Source organism: Struthio camelus, chromosome 14 (genome assembly GCF_040807025.1).
Source record: "Struthio camelus isolate bStrCam1 chromosome 14, bStrCam1.hap1, whole genome shotgun sequence".
Taxonomy (NCBI): Eukaryota; Metazoa; Chordata; class Aves; order Struthioniformes; family Struthionidae; genus Struthio; species Struthio camelus.
In genome coordinates, this window is record NC_090955.1 from 17205704 (window position 1) to 17226946 (window position 21243).

At 36.8% G+C, this 21243-nt stretch overlaps 1 protein-coding gene across 10 annotated transcripts in view; it reads right to left on the minus strand.

Annotated features, from left to right (window-relative positions):
• The window catches only part of CACNA1D (calcium voltage-gated channel subunit alpha1 D), a 205571-nt gene that overhangs the window by 7577 nt on the left and 176751 nt on the right, over positions 1-21243 (minus strand). For 8 of the 10 annotated variants that reach the window (XM_068907041.1, XM_068907039.1, XM_068907038.1 and 5 more), the window contains 5 exons: positions 7293-7409; positions 5368-5726; positions 5021-5047; positions 3998-4147; positions 1493-1656 (listed from right to left, as the gene is read on the minus strand). In XM_068907041.1, coding sequence (XP_068763142.1) covers positions 1493-1656; positions 3998-4147; positions 5021-5047; positions 5368-5726; positions 7293-7409 — 817 coding nt within the window. The remainder of the gene's footprint in view (positions 1-1492; positions 1657-3997; positions 4148-5020; positions 5048-5367; positions 5727-7292; positions 7410-21243) is intronic. The other 2 variants (XM_068907035.1, XM_068907036.1) reach the window with 2 other exon arrangements.

Consider the following 21243-nt stretch of genomic DNA (forward strand, 5'->3'; position numbering starts at 1 on the left):
CGGGCTGTGGGTCAGGCTACTAGCATCATCAGAAGAAAAAGCAACTCAGGTGTTCTAGAAATCTGATCTACCTAACGGCAGACAAATCCTAGGGACTCCTCTAGAAATGATCCTGAATTGCCTTTATGACACTGGTTAAATGGCATTACCCAAAGACACAGGTAATAGACTTGGCTGGGCTGACCACACTACAGGTAAGAGTACTGCTGTGGGGTTGCACAGAGCTGAGTTTTGTTTCTCATGCGCCTACCCCTCCATACCTGCGCCAACGCAGTCTCTTTAGTTTAGCCTTTAAAAGAGTTTTATTTGGGGATTCACAAGCTTCACTTCCCAACCATGAAGTGTCAGAAGTGAAAGACCCAAACCCAAGAGCATTGAGTCTCTGCCTAGTTTCACAGGAAGATTAGCACTGCTAATCTCCGTAGTATGGCCTGGAACACAGGAAAACAGAACCGTAGGATAAGAAACATCAGAGGTTTTAGAAACGCAAATAAACCAAGGTTGCGCTTGAGATAACGGGAAATCAAAGATCTAAGAAGGAGAATAAATGAAAATTAAGGAAACAGGTGAAAAATCTGAATGCTGCCTGAAACGTATGCAAGTCTGTTGGCTGGTCCATGCAACAAGATAGGACACTAATGCAATTTATAACTTGACAATGGAAATATTTTCTCTCTCAGAAGAAATGCTCAGAATTTTAAGCAGTGTTTCTGAGAGGCCACAATGAAGTACCAATGTGAATCTGAAACAAAATGCTTAGCCCAGGATAACATTTTTTTTTTTAATAGGGACTTGAGAAACTCTCATTAAAAACCTAATGGCACTTCAAAAGTACTAGAAGAAAAAAAATCACCATTAAACTCACTCTTAGTTCTGTTTTCCCTGAAAATTATCATACTTCAGTCTCTAGTGTTTACTAAAACAGGTTGAGGTAAAGATGTAAATGGCACCAATTACAGTGTCAGTAAGAGGCATGTCTGAGTTTAAAGAGAAATGGGAAGTGCCAGCAGGTGAGTCACTAGAAAGACAACGGCATTGTTTGATTCATAGCAACAAAATGCATTTGTAGGTAAGAATAAAGGGCACAGACATCAAAAACCTCTGATAAAAGTTTCAGAGGAAACCACTGCTGCATTCTACCTTGCTCTTTCTTCATTTATCAAATCAAGTTAAAATTAGGAATTACATATTTTTATATTATTTGATGAGTGAGGCAAGAGGTGTGAGAAAGATTCACTTGTATGCCTGTGCAGGCTCCCCTGACAGTGGTGTCAGCCCCGCTCCCAGGCAGTTTCAGGCCAGAGCCATGATTCTGTGAGCAATCTCTCAAGGTGGATAGATGCTTCTGCTGCAAACATCGTTCTGCTAGCAACATTAACCAAAGAACGTCATGCTTAAAATCAGAGTCACAAGGAAGCCTTTTTAAACTAGAAACTCTTAATGAATTTAAATAATTCTGGATTTGCAAACAAATTGATCCTAATATACTTACGTGTTGGTGTTGGGGGCAGCAGCCGTCTCCTAGGAGATCTTTTTGTATCGTAACAGATCTGTGAATCATCTTCCTCAAAAAATCCATGTGGGTGATGGTAACCTTTTGGTCTCTCAAAATCTGAGTCATGGCAGTGGTACCTACAGTGGTAGTCATATATATGCCTGAGTTAAAATACAATAAAGAAAATATTTCAGTGAGTTTCTGTAAGTTCATCCAGTGGTCTTCTAGACGAATTTCAAACATTTCTTCTCCAGCAAAATAACCAAGCAAAACCAGGTAGAACCATGCGACTCAGTAGTAAACATCCGTTTCTGTATGCAAACTGATTTTGAGATAGTGAGTATACGGTATTGGATTAGTATAGTTACACAGTAAGTTGTAAGGTGAACGCTTTATCAAATTATATTTAAATGTTTAAATATGTTTAAATGTTTAAATGTTTATAAATGTTTATATTTAAATGTTTAAATATTTAAATATATTTATCAGGCTAAAATATAAGACCTCAGTTGCACATTGCTTAAAAAAAATAATACTCTGTCCTACTCCTGCCGTGCTCTCTTATGAGCCCTGGGTAAGCTGTGGAGCACAGAAATTCAGAGAATGGAATTCATTTATTGCACTCTGGATCTTTCTTTTGTGGGAAATCAAATCTTATAAGATATGCTATTTGACTGTAATTATCAAAAAATGATTGGCTACAGAGAAGAATGGGAGTTAATATAGCTTAGTTTATAACTTACATGGACCAATTCTGAGAATTCTGTAAAATTTAGCTTTTGTGCAAGCTAACAAGATGCAGTTTAGGGAGCCAATCTTGTTGTCAGAGTCCAGCTAGTAAAGAAAGATAGTATAGAAGGCGGAGAATTTAGTGTGTTTGACGCATGAGCACGTGCACTTACAGATCAAAGACAGAACGGCAAAAATTCTTCCTCTTCTAAACTGGACCTCAGAATAAAAATTTATTGATACAAGTGAAGGATACTTCTGTGGGGTTATTCAATTTATTCAGCAGAAGTGAAGCATACTTACTGCAAGGGAGGTGAATGCAATCTACTCATGATCCTGAAAGTGCAATAATGAGAAAGGGAATATTATCAAATTCAAAATTCATCAGATGCTTGAGGAAAAGGGTATACTTAACTTTTTTTTTTTTTTTTTTTTTTTTTTTTAAAGAAAGTCCTTTCAGTATTACCAAATAGAGGTTCTGTTCCATGACGGGTTAGTACTTAGAAAGTACTGGAACAATCTCATTTTTAAAGACTTAATCAGGGATTCTCAAGCTGTCAGATGCAGATTTTCTTCAAAGTAATATCCAAGCATTGTCTGAACACGTGGAAAGCTGTTCATGTACCTGAATGGTCCTAGTGCAAAGCTAGGACCTGCTGTTGCTGAAGCCATGGCTTCCTGAAGCCCACATCACAGCGGTGGTGTTCAAGCCAAACTAACTTGGGAACCAAGTTCTAAAGTTAAACAAACATACCCCAGACCATTTCTGAAGGAACTGTGTGAAACAAAGCTGGCAGAGAAAAGCTTAGATTTACCAAGATTAAATCAAAGCTTTTTTACTCAAATCTGTGAAACTGCAATTCCGAATGCAAAGATCACAGGAGTTAAACACAAAGACTCAGGTAAGAGTTGTTAGAAAAACACCAACAGGCCTTGAAAAAATACTACTGGGCAGAAATACCACTATTAACTCAGCTACCATTCTGAATTTTGTCAGAAGAGAACAGAAATTAGTTAGAAAACTGAGAGGAACTAGGTTACAAAACTAGAACTCTGCAGTTACAGCAAGGGGCCTCAAATCAGTACTAGCTTGCACATTATTCAGCAGCATAAACATGTAAGAAACACTAGTACGTTGACTGAAATTCAATACATGACATTTCCGTTAAGTTTATGAATGAACCGTAAAAATCATCCATTCCAAACTCATATAGGCCATGACAGCTATCAAAGTACTAAGGATTTACATTAGGGAGCTAGAAAATGGTGCCAAGAGGAAGATTATTAATAAGGTGGTATAATGAGAATTTTCAAAAGGAAGTTGAGCCCATACTTTACTGGTCAAGCTAACATTACCTTACAATCACATTCTACAGTCTACCAGTTTCACCTTTCTTTTTGTTTAAGTAAGATTAAATGAAGGAAACCATTTCCAAAAACTTCTCTATGTAAGTTTGATCCCTGCAGTTGAAATTTTATTCATAAATGAAAGGCCTTCTTTGGTTATGCACTATCTGGCTTATACTCAGTGCAAACAAACTTTGTGCTTTCCTTTGCATTTGGTACAAACCTTTTCCTGGCGTGAGCACTTGATGCCAGGCACAACGGCTTATGTTACATACAGTATTCTTACTCACCATTTGACCTGCCGACAGTTGTGGAGCATTAACTTCGCTGGAGGATTTTCAGCATGAGAAGTGTGCCCAGCAAAGCCTTTAAGGATAGGTACACCATTTACTAAAATTTTTTGCCCAGTTGAAGAAAGATCCTCACCTGCTTCCTGACAACATACTGTCTTCCTCATAATATTCTTCTCCACTAAAATAATCCTGCTCTCCTAAATAATGATCATCATTGCAATAGTCCTGAACTTCATGTTCTTCACGGCAAATAGCAGGTCGACGCCCATCACCAGAGTCAGATCTGTAAGTGGCAAACAAATACTTGGGACTAATTATATTTCATTCATAATCTTTTAAAGTGCTTTCAAGAAAAGAGTCAAGCATTAAATATTCTCTTTTAGTCAGAATGTGGTTTTATAGTAAATTCTGTGGAACTACAGAATATTGTGGAACCTATCTTATCTGTTTTTTAAAGTTAACCTCTCTTTATTTCCTTACAATACAAATATGAAAAGCATTAGTATGGAGACGTTAAGTAAAGTCAACTACATTTCAGACATTTTTGCAAAATATAAATTCAGAGTACTTTGAAGAAAAATAGCCTCTCTCAAATGCCTGAAGTTTGCCAAACAGCTAAAATATTAAGGAGCGTTCAATGAGGTCTTCCAAGAAAAACTGAAACTGAGGTGTAAGTCCAGACATTAAAAACTACCTCTGGATGTAGATTTAGCCATACCCTTCAAATAACACAGTATGTCCTATTTTTAAAACTAATTTTACCAAGCATACAGACAGAAGCCAAGGATGGATTTTTGGATCTCCTAAAAATGGAACTGTTCACAGTAATACTTACAATGGCTAACAACAGTTTTTTTCCAGTCTATGCAAGATAATTTTAAACATGGACTAGCATCAGGTATGATCTTTTTGTCTCTTGAATCCTGCACAAACCTGCCTGGACTTTTAAAATAGCTTTAATAGCTTTGAACTTTACCAGAAGTTTACCCTTTTAGAACAGGCAGTGCAAAATTTGACTTGGAAATTTTCACAGAAGGTATTCAGCATATGCTTTGCTATATAGCTAATTTTGAAAGATATACTGCTTTTTCCCCCCAAAAGGCAGAAAAAGGTACCACCTGCAGAGTTTAATTATGTCAGAACAATATTAACTCACCTAATGTAAGTTTCATAGTAGCGGGTTCTGTCCAGGTAAGCCATGAAAACATGGAGAAAGGTTTTTTGAAATCAGGTAGTTCCCAGAAATACATTGGTGACTACAGTGACTGAGCCGTAACTAATGATTTTGTTTCAAAGAAAAGTATTTTCAAACTTCATTAAGCAAATGCAAAACTATATACTTTGTTATATACTTTCCCCAGGTATAAGAAGTATATTTTAAATGTTTTCTATAACAAAAGCAACAACAATGAAACTGAATATACCTATAAAAATTAGTTTCATGTAGCATACTAAGTTTTCTTATCAAATATTTTGTTTAAACACAACAATCTCTAAATTTACCTCCTACTGCTTGGCCTTCTACGCTTCTCATGATCAGCTCTGGAGTATGAATGGTAACCGTTTTCAGATCTATGCTCATGATTTCCAATATTTGTATGTTTTCCATGAACAACTTTGGACATGTTGGCATTATTAAGATTGGCATTTGTTGAGTTTGGAACATGCTTTCCTACAGAGTTGTGATTGTGGTATACAGAATTTCCTGCCTGAGGGTATATATTTTTCTCAGTATCACTTGCAGATGGAATTGAAGGCCGCTGAACATGTAAGGGACGGTGTGTGGTGTTGATCTGTTGAAATGAATCTCGTCTGTCGCTGCTAATATGGTTTATGTGGTTGCCAAACAGGGCACCATTCCTCTGTTTTAGGAAAAGAAAAAAAAAATCAGATAACAGAACATATTTTTGACAGTGGTAACTTATTTTTCTTTCCTACATGCATACAAAGGTAACTATTCAATTAATTTGTGTGATTTTCATTCTAATTTTATAATGCTTCAGATGAGATCTCCTAGAGTGATACAGATGTGATTGTGATAATGACAGTATTTGTCATATTTGTCAGAGTCAAATCAACACTATGAAGTGATCGTTATTCTCTTTGCTTACAACTAAATGTGACATCCAGCTTTCTCCATGTTTTATTATGCAGGAGAAACCTAGATTCCCATACATGAACATGCACCAACTGCCTCAGAAGAGAATGTGTCTGCTCAGGTTTTGAAAACACTTTGGTGGAATTCTGTCCCCTTCCCTCAGGGCATCGCTTTGCTACGAGTGTCACTCAGACAGGATGGAGTGCCATGCAAGAGCTCACAAGTGTATCTCAAGTAGAGTAACTTAAGCTTCAGTGGTTCCATTCTTCCTCCTCACAGAGGTACAAGAAAGAGTAGTAAGTAACTGTTTATCAGCCCTGAGAGTATAATGGAAGGTGAGAGAGAATGTAAGTGGTAAATTATGTTGTCAAAAATACAACTATGACATGCAACTCTCTTTTACATCTGACCCAGATTATGTAGCCTCCCTGTCTAGCCAGGTGTGGGTCTTGGATGACAGCAGTCTGTCCTGAAGCTCAATCTAGAGAAGATAGGAGGTAAATAATGGTTGGCAGAGAAATGCATCTACTGATGGCAATTGTGGCACTGTCTCCGCAGTGCAATATTCTCCTCTTTTGTTAAGGACAATACTAAGCTTTCGGACTTCTGACTTAATTAGTGCAGAAGCCTGCTTTTACAATCTACTTCTGAACTGCTTGTGAAGAACTAAGCTTTCTTGCTAGCTAACAAATATCTTGCAGAAAGCTCCTGATTATAACATTGACTTTAAGTGTTCATCATTAGATTGAATATTTAAAATGTAAAAAGAGGAAAAAATGTTTTTCTCTGATAGGTTCTTATTGATATCCATTACAGAAAACTGAAACTGGCATTTATGTTTAGTTGGCTTCTGTGTAATTCCAGGCATTTGTTTTAAACTGTGCAGCTCTTTTTGCGTCTGTTGTCCTTCGGCTGCTTAGAATTTCATCTCTTCTCTCTATCTACCACTGGAGAAGTTAGACATTTTCAGTTTAAGCCATGCCACTGTCATAATCTGACCTAGGCACAGTGTAAGGCTCATACCTTTTCTTAAGATTTTTCTTAAAAAAACAAGAATTAATGAGAAAGAATTAAGGGCAGGAGAATGACATTACAATTAGGTACTACGTTCTAAATTTGTGATGAAATGCAGATGTCCTGGTGTCCATATGTCTGTCTCTCTCTCTCTCTATATGTATGTGTAGATATACATACACACATACATACATATATATATTCCTGCTTTGGGTTTTTTATTATTATTATTATTCTATATTCAAGGATGATCTCATTTTAGAAATCTTGTATTGTATGATAAAGAATTCATCATGTAATTATGTTCTGACATTACTTTATACACATCTTCCTCTTCCTCTGGATTATTTTCCTCTGGTTCATCATCTTGCAAGTCACAGGATATAGCTCGGCGTATTTCAGGGCCAATATCATGAAGTGTCCTTAGTCCTGCCTAGATCAATGACAATATCATAATACATTAGGAATGCAAATTCTTTTTCTAACCTTAATTACAGGCATGTAAAATTTTTAAAGAATAGCCAACAAGATTTTGTATCCTGACATATATACAATAACTATTATATGTTTCTTTACTATTATTAGTAACAAGCTTATATTCCACTACAACCCTGTTGAGGTGGTCACGTCTTTATTATCACAGTGTAAAGCCTCAATAAAAGACCACTGATATTTATAGAACACTGTGGAAAAAAATTCATCTTACAATAAAGCATCAAGTAGTCAACAAGAAATACAATAAAATGTATTTCAATGAGATGTACATTTAATTTGAAAAGGTGTTTGCAGCCTCTCTGTCCACATAGGAAACACAAAGAGATCTCTGCTATAGCAACAGCAGGTTTAGCAGAGCTGAGATAGAAAAGGAAGGAGTGAATAATTCCAGCTCATCTACACCGCACTGTGGTATGTGGATACTTGATTTAAAGCTCTAGTTTAGGACAGAAAGCAATCTAGCAGCAGTAGCATGGACCTCAGCACATGCTGATTCATTTTCCTTCTTAAGCCTGCTATCACAAGTGATCTTCGGGACAAGGGCTCATTCGCACTGCCTATTATGCGTGTTCCCTGGAGTACACCACAGCACTGCAGTCAGCTTTCAGCTCAGAAAGGAAATAGTTGGTTTACTGGAGAGCAAAATGACATCCACGCAGCATGGGTGATCAGGACCTAGAAAGGGATGAACCAACAAGCTTAGAACCTAACAGGGTAGATTTACCTTAGGTTCCTCTTCCGGTTTCGTTTGTACCAGTATTTCACTTCCCAAAAGAGGTGCTTGACTAAGCATATTAGCCTACGTGTTTTTGGCAATTATATTTGCTTCCTCAAGGATGAACTTTGAAATTGATGTTATAATTGAACAAGTCCCTAAAATTATTTAACAGTGATAATATGCAATAGTTTTCATGAACACATTGTGCTTCCTTCCACTATATGAAAATACCTACTAAAGAACAGATAAAACACATGCAAGAGACATGTTAAGACACTAGTTCTACAGGCATAACATTAATCACAACTGCACAATGAATTATTCATGCTGTTTTCCAATAGGACATCTGTTGTTTCTACTCAAATTTTTCTATTTTGTTGGGGTTTTTTGAGGTAGAGGAAGAAAAGAGATTCATGTTACTGTATTTGACTGCCTCTAAATTTATTTCTGAGATCTTACCCTAAGTTTGGAAAAATAAGCGTGTTTTCTTATTCAGACACTTTATCTGATACATCTTTGATGCCTTCCGTGCTTAAAGTTTCCTTCTAGGCATGGGAAAGATGAGATCATCAGTGCAATGATTAGTTAGCAAACCAGTGACACTGAGTACAATGAACAACATAATTACATAATAAAACCAACCCTGTCTTTAAATAGGCTTTCCTGTAAATGCACAAGATGACTTCAAATTAACATGATAATTCTGTGCAGCTGTGCTTTATGAGGCATAATAGCACCTGCAATGTTTTCAAGATGGCATAAGACATTAATACAGCAGTGCTGTGTGCTAAATAGCATCTCAAGAGACAACTAATGATGCCCTTGTCTCTGACAAGGCCTTCAGATGCCACACGTGTTCTTTTAAATGATGAAATAATAGAACTGTAGGAGTCTCTTAGTGGAAAAAGTATCAGATGACTAACAGCTATAGTTTCTGAACTGGTCATTTACAGAAAGATAAGCTTAAAGATACTTGAAAAGAACCTCACTCCACATTACCCAAAACATTTAAAAGTTAATGTTTACATTTAACAATCCCAAATAATTCTCTTTAATCAGTTTTACACATTTACAGTATGCATAAAGTAAAACCATTTTAGATATACATTTTATATTAAAAAGATGTGTATAATACAAGACCCCAGTCATTACTTTTAAAAAAAATATTTGGATCCTTATAAACACTAGAATGACTCTCAACTGCAAAAAGATAATTTTTACTATATCTAAAGTCAGCCCACAGCATTTTTGAGATAGATGTAGATGCAGCTTAAGCTTATTTTAAGAAGTGTAATCACAGTACTCTAATTTAAATCATAAGAATCATTATCACCACAGTATTTTAAAATATTTTCACCGCAGTCATTTAAAATATAACATACACAACCCTCCCTCTTTTGAAACATTTTATAGTGATATCAGGAAATGGAATAAACACTTGTAAGTTTTGCTTCCCAGATTTTAGAAGAATGATGGATATTTAAATATAGCACTATATAAACTCATTAGATCTGAAATACAGTATAAATATGAATTCTAAATTCTTAGATTTTAGAAGCTTCAGAATAGTGAAAGAATATGACTATGATGTTCATATAAACCACTACATTTGTAAATAATGCACATAAGTTTTTACTAGCTGCACATTTTATAGCAAAGAAAACCAAAACGAACAAAAACCCCAAAGCTGCACTAATGTTTAAAAAAAAAACTTGAAGTTAGTATGAACAGAATACAATGCAATAACTATTAAAATAAGAAAATAATCATGCAGAAAAATAGCTGAATAGACCTACGCTATAGCAGTGAACATAAGAGACATAGTAGTCAAGTCTTGATTCCCCAGTGTTATTCATCTTCATAGAGCCCATCTTCTAACACTGAAGCTGACTGCACTGCTCTACAACTACACAAAAGCTCTGTGCTTTCCGTTAAATCCAGACTCCTTTCAGCTAAGCCTTTCTGTGAACACAATGTGAACATGGGAACACAATTAAATTGAAGTTGAGCAACGTTAACCCCTCAGCTGATGCCTGCTAGAGGTTTGTGGTGTTCTTGTTGGTTTCTTTTTATTATTTTAAGTTTAATGTAGGGCTGATATTGCTTATCAAATTTTCATAGGAAAAAAAGCATAACTAATTTAATCCAAAACACATTCCCAAGTTGAAGTTAAGCTCAACAAATCTGTGTTTTGTGAACTTGTGACATGAAGGGAAATATCCATTAACTTTTATTTGTATGTACTAACAAGGAGGGGTACATGTACATAAATGTGAAATATAGGTATGCATATTACACAGTACAGAGTAAATATCTTCCTTCAGAAAAATAGAGTGAATGAATTAATTCTGCACTAAGTGCTAGATGTAAGTAATTAAACTTGTTCATGCTTCACTTAACATTTATTTTACCAGCAATGTGACTGCTGTTAGGCTCAATACAAATTTCCATCACCACAAAAAGATATCTCCTAAACTACTGCTACAAATATCAATTTGCTCCAGTTTTGCTCTAGCAGTGCATTTGTTCTCACTGCACAAATATCAATCAGTAGCTTAAAAAAGGCACTGTAAGCCATTCAGCCCTAAGGAATTTTTTGTCTCATTTCCTAAGAGCGTGTATAGCACCATAAAAATGGCAGTAGATACCTAACCTGAACTGATCGCCTATCATTTCAGAAGGACCTGTGTTTTTTCCTTCTGCAGGAAGGGCTGAAAAACCCTGGGTCTGCAGAATACCCTCAGGCTGGTGTAGCTCCAAGGGCTATTGTTACTTAAATTCTGAAGATGTTTTCAGTGCAAGTTGAGACAAACTGCAATTGGTTACAATCTCAGGTGTTCTCTTTCGACTGGGGAGTAATTTGAAACGTCATGGCATTTAGAAAGACTTTACTCAATAGTCTGAGCAGATAATCTTTTGAGATCCACCTCACTTTGTAGAGTACCTCCTCTTCTCTGAGTACACATACCAAAACAACCACCTGCATTACGATAACTGCAAGTGCTGCAACTTCGAAGAAAAAATGAGCTATACAAAAGAAAAATCACCCTGAATGCAATTATTGTTGAGTAAGAAGTGAAACCCCTGCCTACCACGTGCTGGCATTCATGAAACAAATCGAGTCTTGCAGGCTACACAATTCTGATTCAAACTCAACTTTGTTTCTTCTCCTCCTCAAACATTTCTCAGACCGAGTCTAAGAGGAAGCTGTTTTCTCTGCTCCATTTGTGTTGAGGTTCTGACCCAAACAGGGTGAGAGGGCTTGCTTCCTGTCTTTTCTTGATGTTTTGCTGTGAGGTCAGAGAAGCACCAGCCAAAAGGATCCCCTTAAACTGATTCCTGTAATATTTAGGATTTCAGGGCAGACTGTGCAGCTTGATCGCTGATCAATATGCATTTCTCTTTCTCTGCCTCAGAAGGTAGGCACTGCCAGGAAACTTCACTGGACTATCCTGAGCTCACAAAATTTTATCTTGTTTTACGCACTTCTCTTCAACTAACTAAAGATGGTTTAGTTGACTCCTTATCTTTTATACTAGTGTTTTTTAAAGTGTTCTTATTGCTGAAAACATTTCCTTTTATGGCCTTGAACCTTTGTTGTAATATCATGAAGATTTTGCTCTGCACGTCTGCAGAATTTTTTTTATCTCATATGTCAAAAAGTTCTTAAATTTTTGCTTACCATTTTTCTCTAACAAGGTTGACACCAGTCATTCTATCAGAAACAGCAGCATGAGAAGTAAAATTTTAAACAGTTTTAGCTAAATGTATAGCATCCAAATTAATATCCTAGAATGCAACTAAAGGACTAGTAACAAAAAAGGTAGGCCTAATTCTCTGGTAAGAAGCAGTGCCCTCAGACCATTTGACAGTTACATAATTCTACCCTCACTATCTTCAAAAGACCATCTTAAAAAAACAAACAAACCAACCAACCAACCCTGCAAGTAAGGAACATAAAGGATAAAGGAAGACAAAGAAGAGGAGTGACCTATGTAAGAAAATTTTGTCTCACAGTGTCTCACAAAACAGGGAAAATGGCAACAACCATAAATTTCTTGCCTCACAATTGCCCTGAGATTTAGGGCAAGAAATAGAGTTTGTCACACGAAATATGTACCTTCTTTCTCAAAATGGAACTTTTCGGTTTTGGGGCAGTAAACATCCACTTTGAGAAAGACTGGCATGGCCAACTACAGGAATCTGCAGATTATAAAACCATACTTGGCCTCTTGTACTTGTCATGGTTAGGGATGTGTTATAAGGCTGGATAACATACTGTTTTCTCCCTTTCCAGCAGCAGAAAGACGATAAGGCTAGATTAGGTAATGCAGTGACTGCAGGATTTATGAGATTCTTAGGAATAGTTCTTAACTATTAACTGATTTTGTGGGTACTTCCAAGTGTCCCAAGAGAAAATTACAGATGTCAGCAAAAGTACAGGAATATTTATCGCTCTCATAACTTTTACCACAAATTGGAACAGGTGATGGTGCTTTTTACCTGCTTGTTAGCTTAAGCATCTTGCAACAACTGGTCTGCAATAGGGTGAAGCATAGACAAGAACCTGAAAACACAGCTGGTCTAATAGTTACAGAACAAGGGTCAGGCCTGAGCATCTGTGGACTTGACTACTTCATCTGGGCTCTGACACTTACATGTAGAATAAAGTCACTTGCACTACTTATACCTCTCTTTCACCATCTGCAGAACGCATGGTACGGGGCTTCCCTATCGATAAGCTCTCTGAAAAGTCTCAGCTACAAGGTGCTGCATGATCAAGCGTATTTAGTACTCGATAGCATCAGTATTCAAAAGCTGCTTGCTGCACAACTGCTTGGCCTTTGTATAGTCCTATAGGGCCAACCCATGTTCCAGCACAATCCAGAATGAACTTCAGATCTCATATTGCTGTTTCTTTGCTAAAGTCTTCTAACAACAGTTACATGGAAATCCTCTTATTGTTCATCATCTTTTTAAAAAGCCTACTTAGATAAGTGAAATAGAGTGAGGAACCCACAAAGTGAAAAGGCTATTACTTTCAGCTCTCTGCCTGCTGACTATTGACTCAAATCTTTAACGCTAAAGAAACTGTCCACAACTGAAGATTTGAACTGAGTCTAGATACTCCCGTATGAATTCTCCAGGAAGAAGTAATTTCCTTTCCTCTTAACCAAGTCTTTCTAGGCTATGGACAATATTTCCAGGAGGTCTAGTCACCCTTGAAATTAAATTGCCTTTTGCCTTCAGAGCATAGATGTGCTTAACAGGACCAAGGCATTAATATGAGAATTCTGTTTAACTGGTAGCTAAAAATCTATAAATACACCTGGCAGATAAGAGATCCCATCCCTTTAAACCTTCTGACTGTACAATATGTTCCTACTTTAGACTATGAGGTCAGAACAGGAACGGTGACAACAAGTATCCTTTCTTGTGGTGAATTCATCATATAATATTCTCTGCTTCAAAATGTTCCTTCCAGGTTTAGTTATCCCCACTTTGTTTTATTTTTGCTCAAATGCACAGCAGAGAACGAGTAATTTCAGCATACCCATGCACAAAATAAGAAAGCATGTAGCTGTGAGGCAGGGCTATCGCCGCAAGCAGACACCCTCACTGGAGAACTAGAGACAGAAAACACTCCCTGGACCTCACTGCCTCTCAGTTATTTAAACCCAAACATATTGAAATAAATATAGTCTGGGAACACAGAGGTCTCATGGTGAGATGGTCTCATGGTGAGATGAAGAGTTCATGGATGACATGTACTTTTGCTACATGCTTTCCATTTTGGAGGAAAGGGTAGAGCCAGCAAAAGGCAGCACTATACTCAAACTACTGAAGTTTCAGTCTCACAGACACCAGAATGGTGTGATATAAAGTCAGCCTCATGTCAGGGCAAACAAAATAGGAGCTAACTGACTGCCTCCCTGACCCACACAGGTGGGAAGGGTTTAGGACTAGGATCCTGACAAAACAGCAGGATAACATGCTCCAAAGGTCACCTTACATATTTGAAAGGAGAAAACTGAAATTAGAAGATATTCAGGAAAACCTGTTCTTTGCAAATAGAAGAATTATGCCTGATAAAAATATTTTCCATATTTTATGTAAAGTTTTCATTAAGCAACTCCTAGCATAGGAAGGTTCTGAATGACAGAGCCTGGAAAAGTAAAAGACAAGCTTAGCCCAGCTTCTGCTACTCTTTCCCCTTCTAGCAGTCCAGAAAGCAGACACTCTTTGGAGTGCTATTATCATGACTACTAGATACTATGAAATCTAAAGAAATTTAAAGGAAAGACTAAAGAAAGATACTTGCTGAAGTCACATCCCTGCCCTAGTTACAGGAAGCTTCTAATTTCAAAGAGAAAGTTTTCGAAACAAATACAAGATAAAGCAAGTAAATATAGCTCAGAACAAAGACCTAACTGTTACACCCCTCAAATCAAAAATAAAAGCAAACATGTCCTCTTAGAGTAACAGCATAACCATACTCCTTCATTCTCTCTATGACTGAAAGAAAGCAGGAGTGAAATCTGAGTGCTTTTCTATCTAGAAAAAACTCCCCGATATCTCCTTTTTAAAGGGCACATACCATTAATTTGCAGTGAAGCTAAAGCCACAAATTCTCTTTTCTCCCATTTGCAAGAATCACCCAGCATTTCAGCTCTGCATGTATTCTCTCACATATATGTACGTGCAAACTTTAAATTAAAGAAACAATCTAGAAAGAGAAAAGCACATTGATCAGTGATCAAGCTGCACAGTCTGTCTGGGAATCCTAAACATTTTCATTGTGGCCTGTACTCTGAGCTAACTGTTAATCCTGTAAACTAGTAACACAGGCAGGAATACATTAATAGATTAGTACTGACATTCTAATACTGTTACCAGCAAATCTCAGTGACATAGCAGTCATTCAAAAAGAGCTTTATTTCTGCAAATGGAAAAGCTACCCTGTGGAGATTTAGTATGTTATTTTATTCTAGCAAAGAAATTATATTTTTTTTAGACATATATGTCCAGCATTATCTACTTGTGAGATTCTGCAGAAAGGGAGCTCAGAAAACTTCAGCACTGTATTGAAAGCTTCTTGTTGCAAGTTTGAGGGTTTACTGTGGCTATAGGATCAATTCATAGCACATATAAATCAGCTCAACTGATGTCAATGGAGCTATACCAGTCTGCTTGTGAATATAATGCTTTCAAGACTGTTTTTGTCTGCTTTTGCAAGAAATGAAAAGTTTCTACGAACCATTACCAGGCTAGTGATTTCTCAACCCCGCCTGCCAAAAAATGTTGCATTTAGATTCCTCTGAAGAGGTTAAGTAAACACCAGCTCACTTGCTTAGGGTAACATGTTTGCAAATTATCACAGTGTTCATTAATTAGCTTTACTCATCTGTACTTTTAATGAAAGATGAAGAGAGACTAATCTCACTCAGCTACAAAAGGATATTATTTTCTTCATCAAATATTGAGATCAAATTCAATAGTGAAAATGCAGGCACAGCAGCTTGAATACATGTTGAGCAGCTACGCAGCCTGTCTCAGAAGCCTTCTGACAACAAAAGTAATTTTCCCTGCAAATGTCACTGGTTATTCATGTATAGCAGTTATTTTTATCAGAGAACACAGGAGAGCTCTGGGAACCTGGACATTCCTAATCAATAGGTCATCTAGTAAGTGCTTTATGAATTTTCCAGATTGAGCCAAGAATTCAGATAAGAATTTACAAGCAAATCAGAAGCTATGGTTCTGGTGACAATAAAATCATAATTCATAAGCAGTGAAATTCTATCTCCGAAAGGGGCATGTGCTAGCAAGTATTCTAGTATTTCATCACAAATGACTGACTGGGTATATTTTATAGGGAGGGAAAAAAGGGAAATTATACTAAACTGTTTCAACTGCAAGTGAGTAATTCTGATCTCAGGCACAGAGTGGTATTCATGTCCAGTAGGAATGAGTGGATCTCTCCCAATATTTCCTTTTCCAGTATGCTCCTGAATTTACTGCTCCAGATTTTCTCCCATCACTGCTGCTGGTGAATCCAGTCTTACAAGCTGTAACACCCCACGTATTCTGGCAGACAAAGCAGGGGGAGAGAAGGGGAAGGAGGATATTCTAGCTAAATACTGTCTATTACTATCTTTTATACATTTCCTTTTTTGCTCCTCCCTCACTTTTACTCTTGCCTGTCTTCACTTCCAGGAGAGGGGTTTCTGGAGACTGACTCTGATTCACTGACACAACTGCCAGGCACCAATACTGCTCCTATTTCAAGAAATAGTGAACAGGCGCAGGGTATAGCTCTACTGCAGCTAACTTCTGGTCAGTCCTTAAAGGCTAAGGGATGGTTGAGATGGTCGCCTTTTCTTTGCCTTTATCCTGAGAACGGCTGCTCCCTGACCATTTTCATGGGGAAATAGTTGCTCTCATCTAAAAATACACCAACAGACTTTGCATCGTACCCTGAGAAGATGATAAGAACAATATTCAAAGACATTTTGGAAACAAACTCATTTTTTTTATCTTTAAAGTTTGTATTGGAAGTACCGGAGATCTGGAAGAATTTTACTGGTATTTAACGGAATATCTGTATTGCCTTTTGAAGAAGCTCGGAGGCTACCCTAAAAAACAGATTCACTTCTTTTCTGTTTACTCCATAAAGAATCAGAAAAGAGACGCTCATCAGGATTTCTGAAACTGCTCCCAAGAAAAGAGAAAACAGCTGTAACCAAAATTCAGAAGATCTAATGCATAAAACAAATTTTATAAAGCAAATGAGATCCCTACCGGTATTTCTGTAGGTAGGCTGACTGGGAGTCCTCAGTGCATTCAGACTTGTGAGGATCAGTCTGTAAGACCACCAGAGACATGACTTACAGGTCTTCAGGCATGCTTCAAAAGGGCAACTCTGATATTTGTTACCACTCACAACCCATAGGTTTACAATTATTATAGTTCTCGAAGAACTGACCTAATTTTGAAATCCATGGCGTTGGTCATCACAAAGAGACCAGATGAGATGACCAGATGGGTATAAAAACTTCATCAGCATCAAGATCATCTTATGAAATATTGTCACTGTCAAAAGCAAACCTCAGGATTTAGAATGCAGGGATTATTTTTCCAGGTTTGATTCGTGTTTACTTCAGGAAATGCAGCTAACTGCAGAAAAGAGCATCCTTTCAGGTGTGGAATTCTTTCAAAACAGGGTTGTCAGCACACAGACCTGGTAGAACTCTAAAGCTTATTTTTGTTTCCATTCAATTTAATTTTGTAACTGTTAAATTACCTTAAATAATCCCAAATTCTTTGCCTTTATTTTTCTCTTTCTGGATAAATTATTCTGTTAGACCACAATGTTAATTTTCCTTTCTTAGTCTCCCCTTCTTACAGTGAGTCTGGAAAGAATCTGATTCCCTCAGTGATTTCTTTCTGACACCCAGCTGGTATCATGAATATCAGTATCCAGCATCCAATTTTCCTTCTTTTGGAAAACTGAATCAATGCTAAATTTAAACATATCCTGGTTGGAGCTGTTAAATGGCAGAAGCTGAGCCAATATAGGGTGAGTCTTAGAGACTGCAGCGCAAGACTCTGCAAAAAATTGACAGGAGACAATATGTAGTCTAGGACATTCCCCTTTATTTCTCTTTCCTTCTCCCACCAGAGATATGTGAGGTTAGACAATCTGTACTCTTGATTTTGACAGCAGAAGAGATTGGAAAACATTACAGCTAATTCCTGAGCGGGAGCTGCAGGACCATATCAGAAGGGCTTAATATCAAGCCTAACAACATCAGATGAATTTGCCTTACCCACGTAACCTCAGCTCCATTGCTGGAATACACAGTGCTTGAGATCATATCACTCTCATGGTGAAAGGGAAATGAAATAAATTCAACAGAAGATCATGGACATTGTATTATCGGGACTGAAATGTAATTTACTGTGTTGACCCCACTGAGTCTTCCTGAACAACTATCACTTTTATAAAGGAAGCTAAAATTTAAATAAGCAAAAATTAATAGAAATCTATTCTGGCAATACCAATAACTCGGTTTCTGTTTGAGTAAATTATTTAATAAAATAATGAGCAAAGAAAATTTTAGCACAATTATTGGCAATATTACCCTTGTTGATAATCTAATTTGGATAAATAACTGTGTGAATCATGCTTCAGACACACTTTTTCCTTTATTTGAATCTATGCCAGTTATCTGTGGGTATGAATATAGATACATGCTAGAAAAATCATAAAACTTTGCAGAGGAAGCAGCCCAACTTGAGAAATGGCGATTCAACTAGAGGTAACTGTTTTGCGCTCTCACAGCTGATGTATGAGCATTGCTGAAGGTGACCTGCCTTGATTTGAAATCTAGTTTTATCACCAATGACAGCAATTATTCTTGACAGATATTTATGAAGGTGTAAGTACAGAGCCATGATTTCTTTCTCTAGATATCATATACGTTTCTACACGGCGAAAGGAAGGCAAGGGCAAAAGGCACACCATTTGACCTGATTTACATAGTAAAAAGTGTATTTCCAGGTGGCTGGCTATTCCTCTAACTTATATAGGAATCACATAATGGTGCATTTATGAGGAAAGTACTACATTGCATCTAAAATGCAGAAATACCAGTGATGTTTATCATGGATACATGATACAGAAACAGGTATACAGATACGTTGCATATCTGTCCAAGTGCATTATCCTTATCACAAATGTAATTCAGTTTTCTAGACTCGTTAACACATGAACAATCTGCAATGGTAGGATTTACAAGACTCGTATAATGTGAAGTCTTGATGACGGCTATCAAAGTCAATTCCTGACTGCTTGTATTTTAAATTTAAAAAAATTAATTGGTATTTTAGAGGGGCTTATGAAGAATTTGACTTTTTCTTGTTACAGAATAATTTAAAACATACAAAGAAAATGTACAGTATAAAATAACTATGTGAATTATATGAATGAAATGTTCAGTGATATGTGTAACTACATTAGTGACGGGGTTTTTTTCCCTCCACAGAGCTCCAAAAAATTAAAAAAAACCAGAAAGCTCTTTTTCTACTACAGCTACAAATTTGTAGCATGACAATTCTTTAACATGCAAAAGTTGTGAGATCTTGTAGTTGTGACATTAGCCACACATTGCATTCACAGGATGACCCACCAACACTGACTGTCCTTAGTAAAATCTGAGAAGAGTTCAGCTTAATGTTTCACCAACACCAAGTTCCGCATCTAAGCAATGAATTAACAAATATAGCTCCAGCTAGTACAGATTTTGTAAGCAGGTTGCAGTATGATTACCTCTTCTATTACCTTCCCATTTAACTATGCAGACTGTCAAATACTTCTCTCAATGTTCTAACATGTAGCTTATGATCACTGTTATGATATTATTAACTTTTATTTGATATCACTGTAAGTCTTAAATAGCAAAAATTCTTATAACGGGAAGACAGCCATAGTTTCTTATTTCCAAGAACCTCAGGAAAAAGGTAGATTTTATGAAAGCAGATGCAAGCTTACTATCTATTGGAAATGTGGGGGAGCTATGCTCTGTGTCCAATTATATTCATGTTTGCATGTATGCATCTACCTACCTACCTATCTATCAGAAGCAGTTCACAGGATCTTGGTGAACATCCACTGTTCACCAGTGACTAATACTGCAAAATGTTGACAGTCCTGCATATTAACAAGAAAAATCTAAAGAAAACTCAAGAATTTTAAAACAGTGACTATAGAGTTCTGCTAGCATTATTACATGGATAAATTAATTTAGATTAGGGTAGGGCTTGAATTTAAAGCAAAACAGCCATTCCCTACTAAATAATACCCTTTTTGCAGACACTCTTATTCCCAAGGAAGAGTGCTGCATCTCAGTCTAATTAATACGGATGCAGAGTAAAGCATTCTTAGTTTGAAAAGAGAGTGTCCATGCCGGGAGTTCTCAGGATCATTAATCACAATTACTTGTATAAACAGGTCCCACTTTACGCACAGATTTCAGTGACAGGAACTCAGGTATAGCTAAGCACATTTTTCCTCCGGAGAGAAGAGGCTGATTAATTTAGTTCTTTTTTGCTAGGGAAAAACTGTCATACCTTGTAGGAAGGACTAAACAGCTTCCTGGGAAATCTTCAGGCTATAGTCAGGAATGGTAGAAATGCAGATATGTAAATTTGCCATAAAATTGGTTAGAGTAAAGCATTTTAATTTGCATTGCTTTGAGATTCAGTAATTGGACAAAATGATGACAGTTTACTTCAGCAGGACTGGAAAAAGGATTCTGGAAACAAGGATTACAAAAACAAGGCAGGGTAGGAATTAGGCAACTTAACACCTACAGGACACAGCCTTTAAAGTTGGAGCTGATACTTTAACTGTAGTATCTCACTGACAATTTTCTTTTCCAGTGATAACTGAAGGTCATTAGTCTGCACTTCTTTTATATCCATTAGTTTCCTTCCACTCAGCTAACTATAAGATTTTTTTGTCTGCTTGTAGACCACAACACAGAAAATCATCATTTTTTTTCCTCATGGAATCTATCAGCTAACTTTTTTCATTTAAAAGTAATGTTTTCTGTTGTTTATGTATTAAGAACTCTTGGCGCTGATTTTAGTTGGTACCATACTTCAGAAAGAAATTGTAAAAAGTAAAATAACTTAACTGTAAACATCAGAAAGAAATTGTAAAAAGTAAAATAACTTAACTGTAAACATCCACAGTGCCATGGATCTTGAATATTACAAGAGGTTTTGGTGAGCTTCATTTCAAAAGGATTATAGGGAAACGGCAAAAAGGTACAAAGCAGAGTTCAAGGGATGACTACATCCATGATACTGTCCTTTATAGCGTTCCTGTCACGGCCATGGTCCTTTGCACTCAGCCAAAGCACTGAGTACCTGAAGGTGCACTGTAGCCACATCTTCTACTTTGTTACAGTTATTCTGTTAGATTTAGTGAGTAAAAAGTAGCATTACTCTGAGTATTACATATGGGTCTTTAGCTGTTGTTGGATTA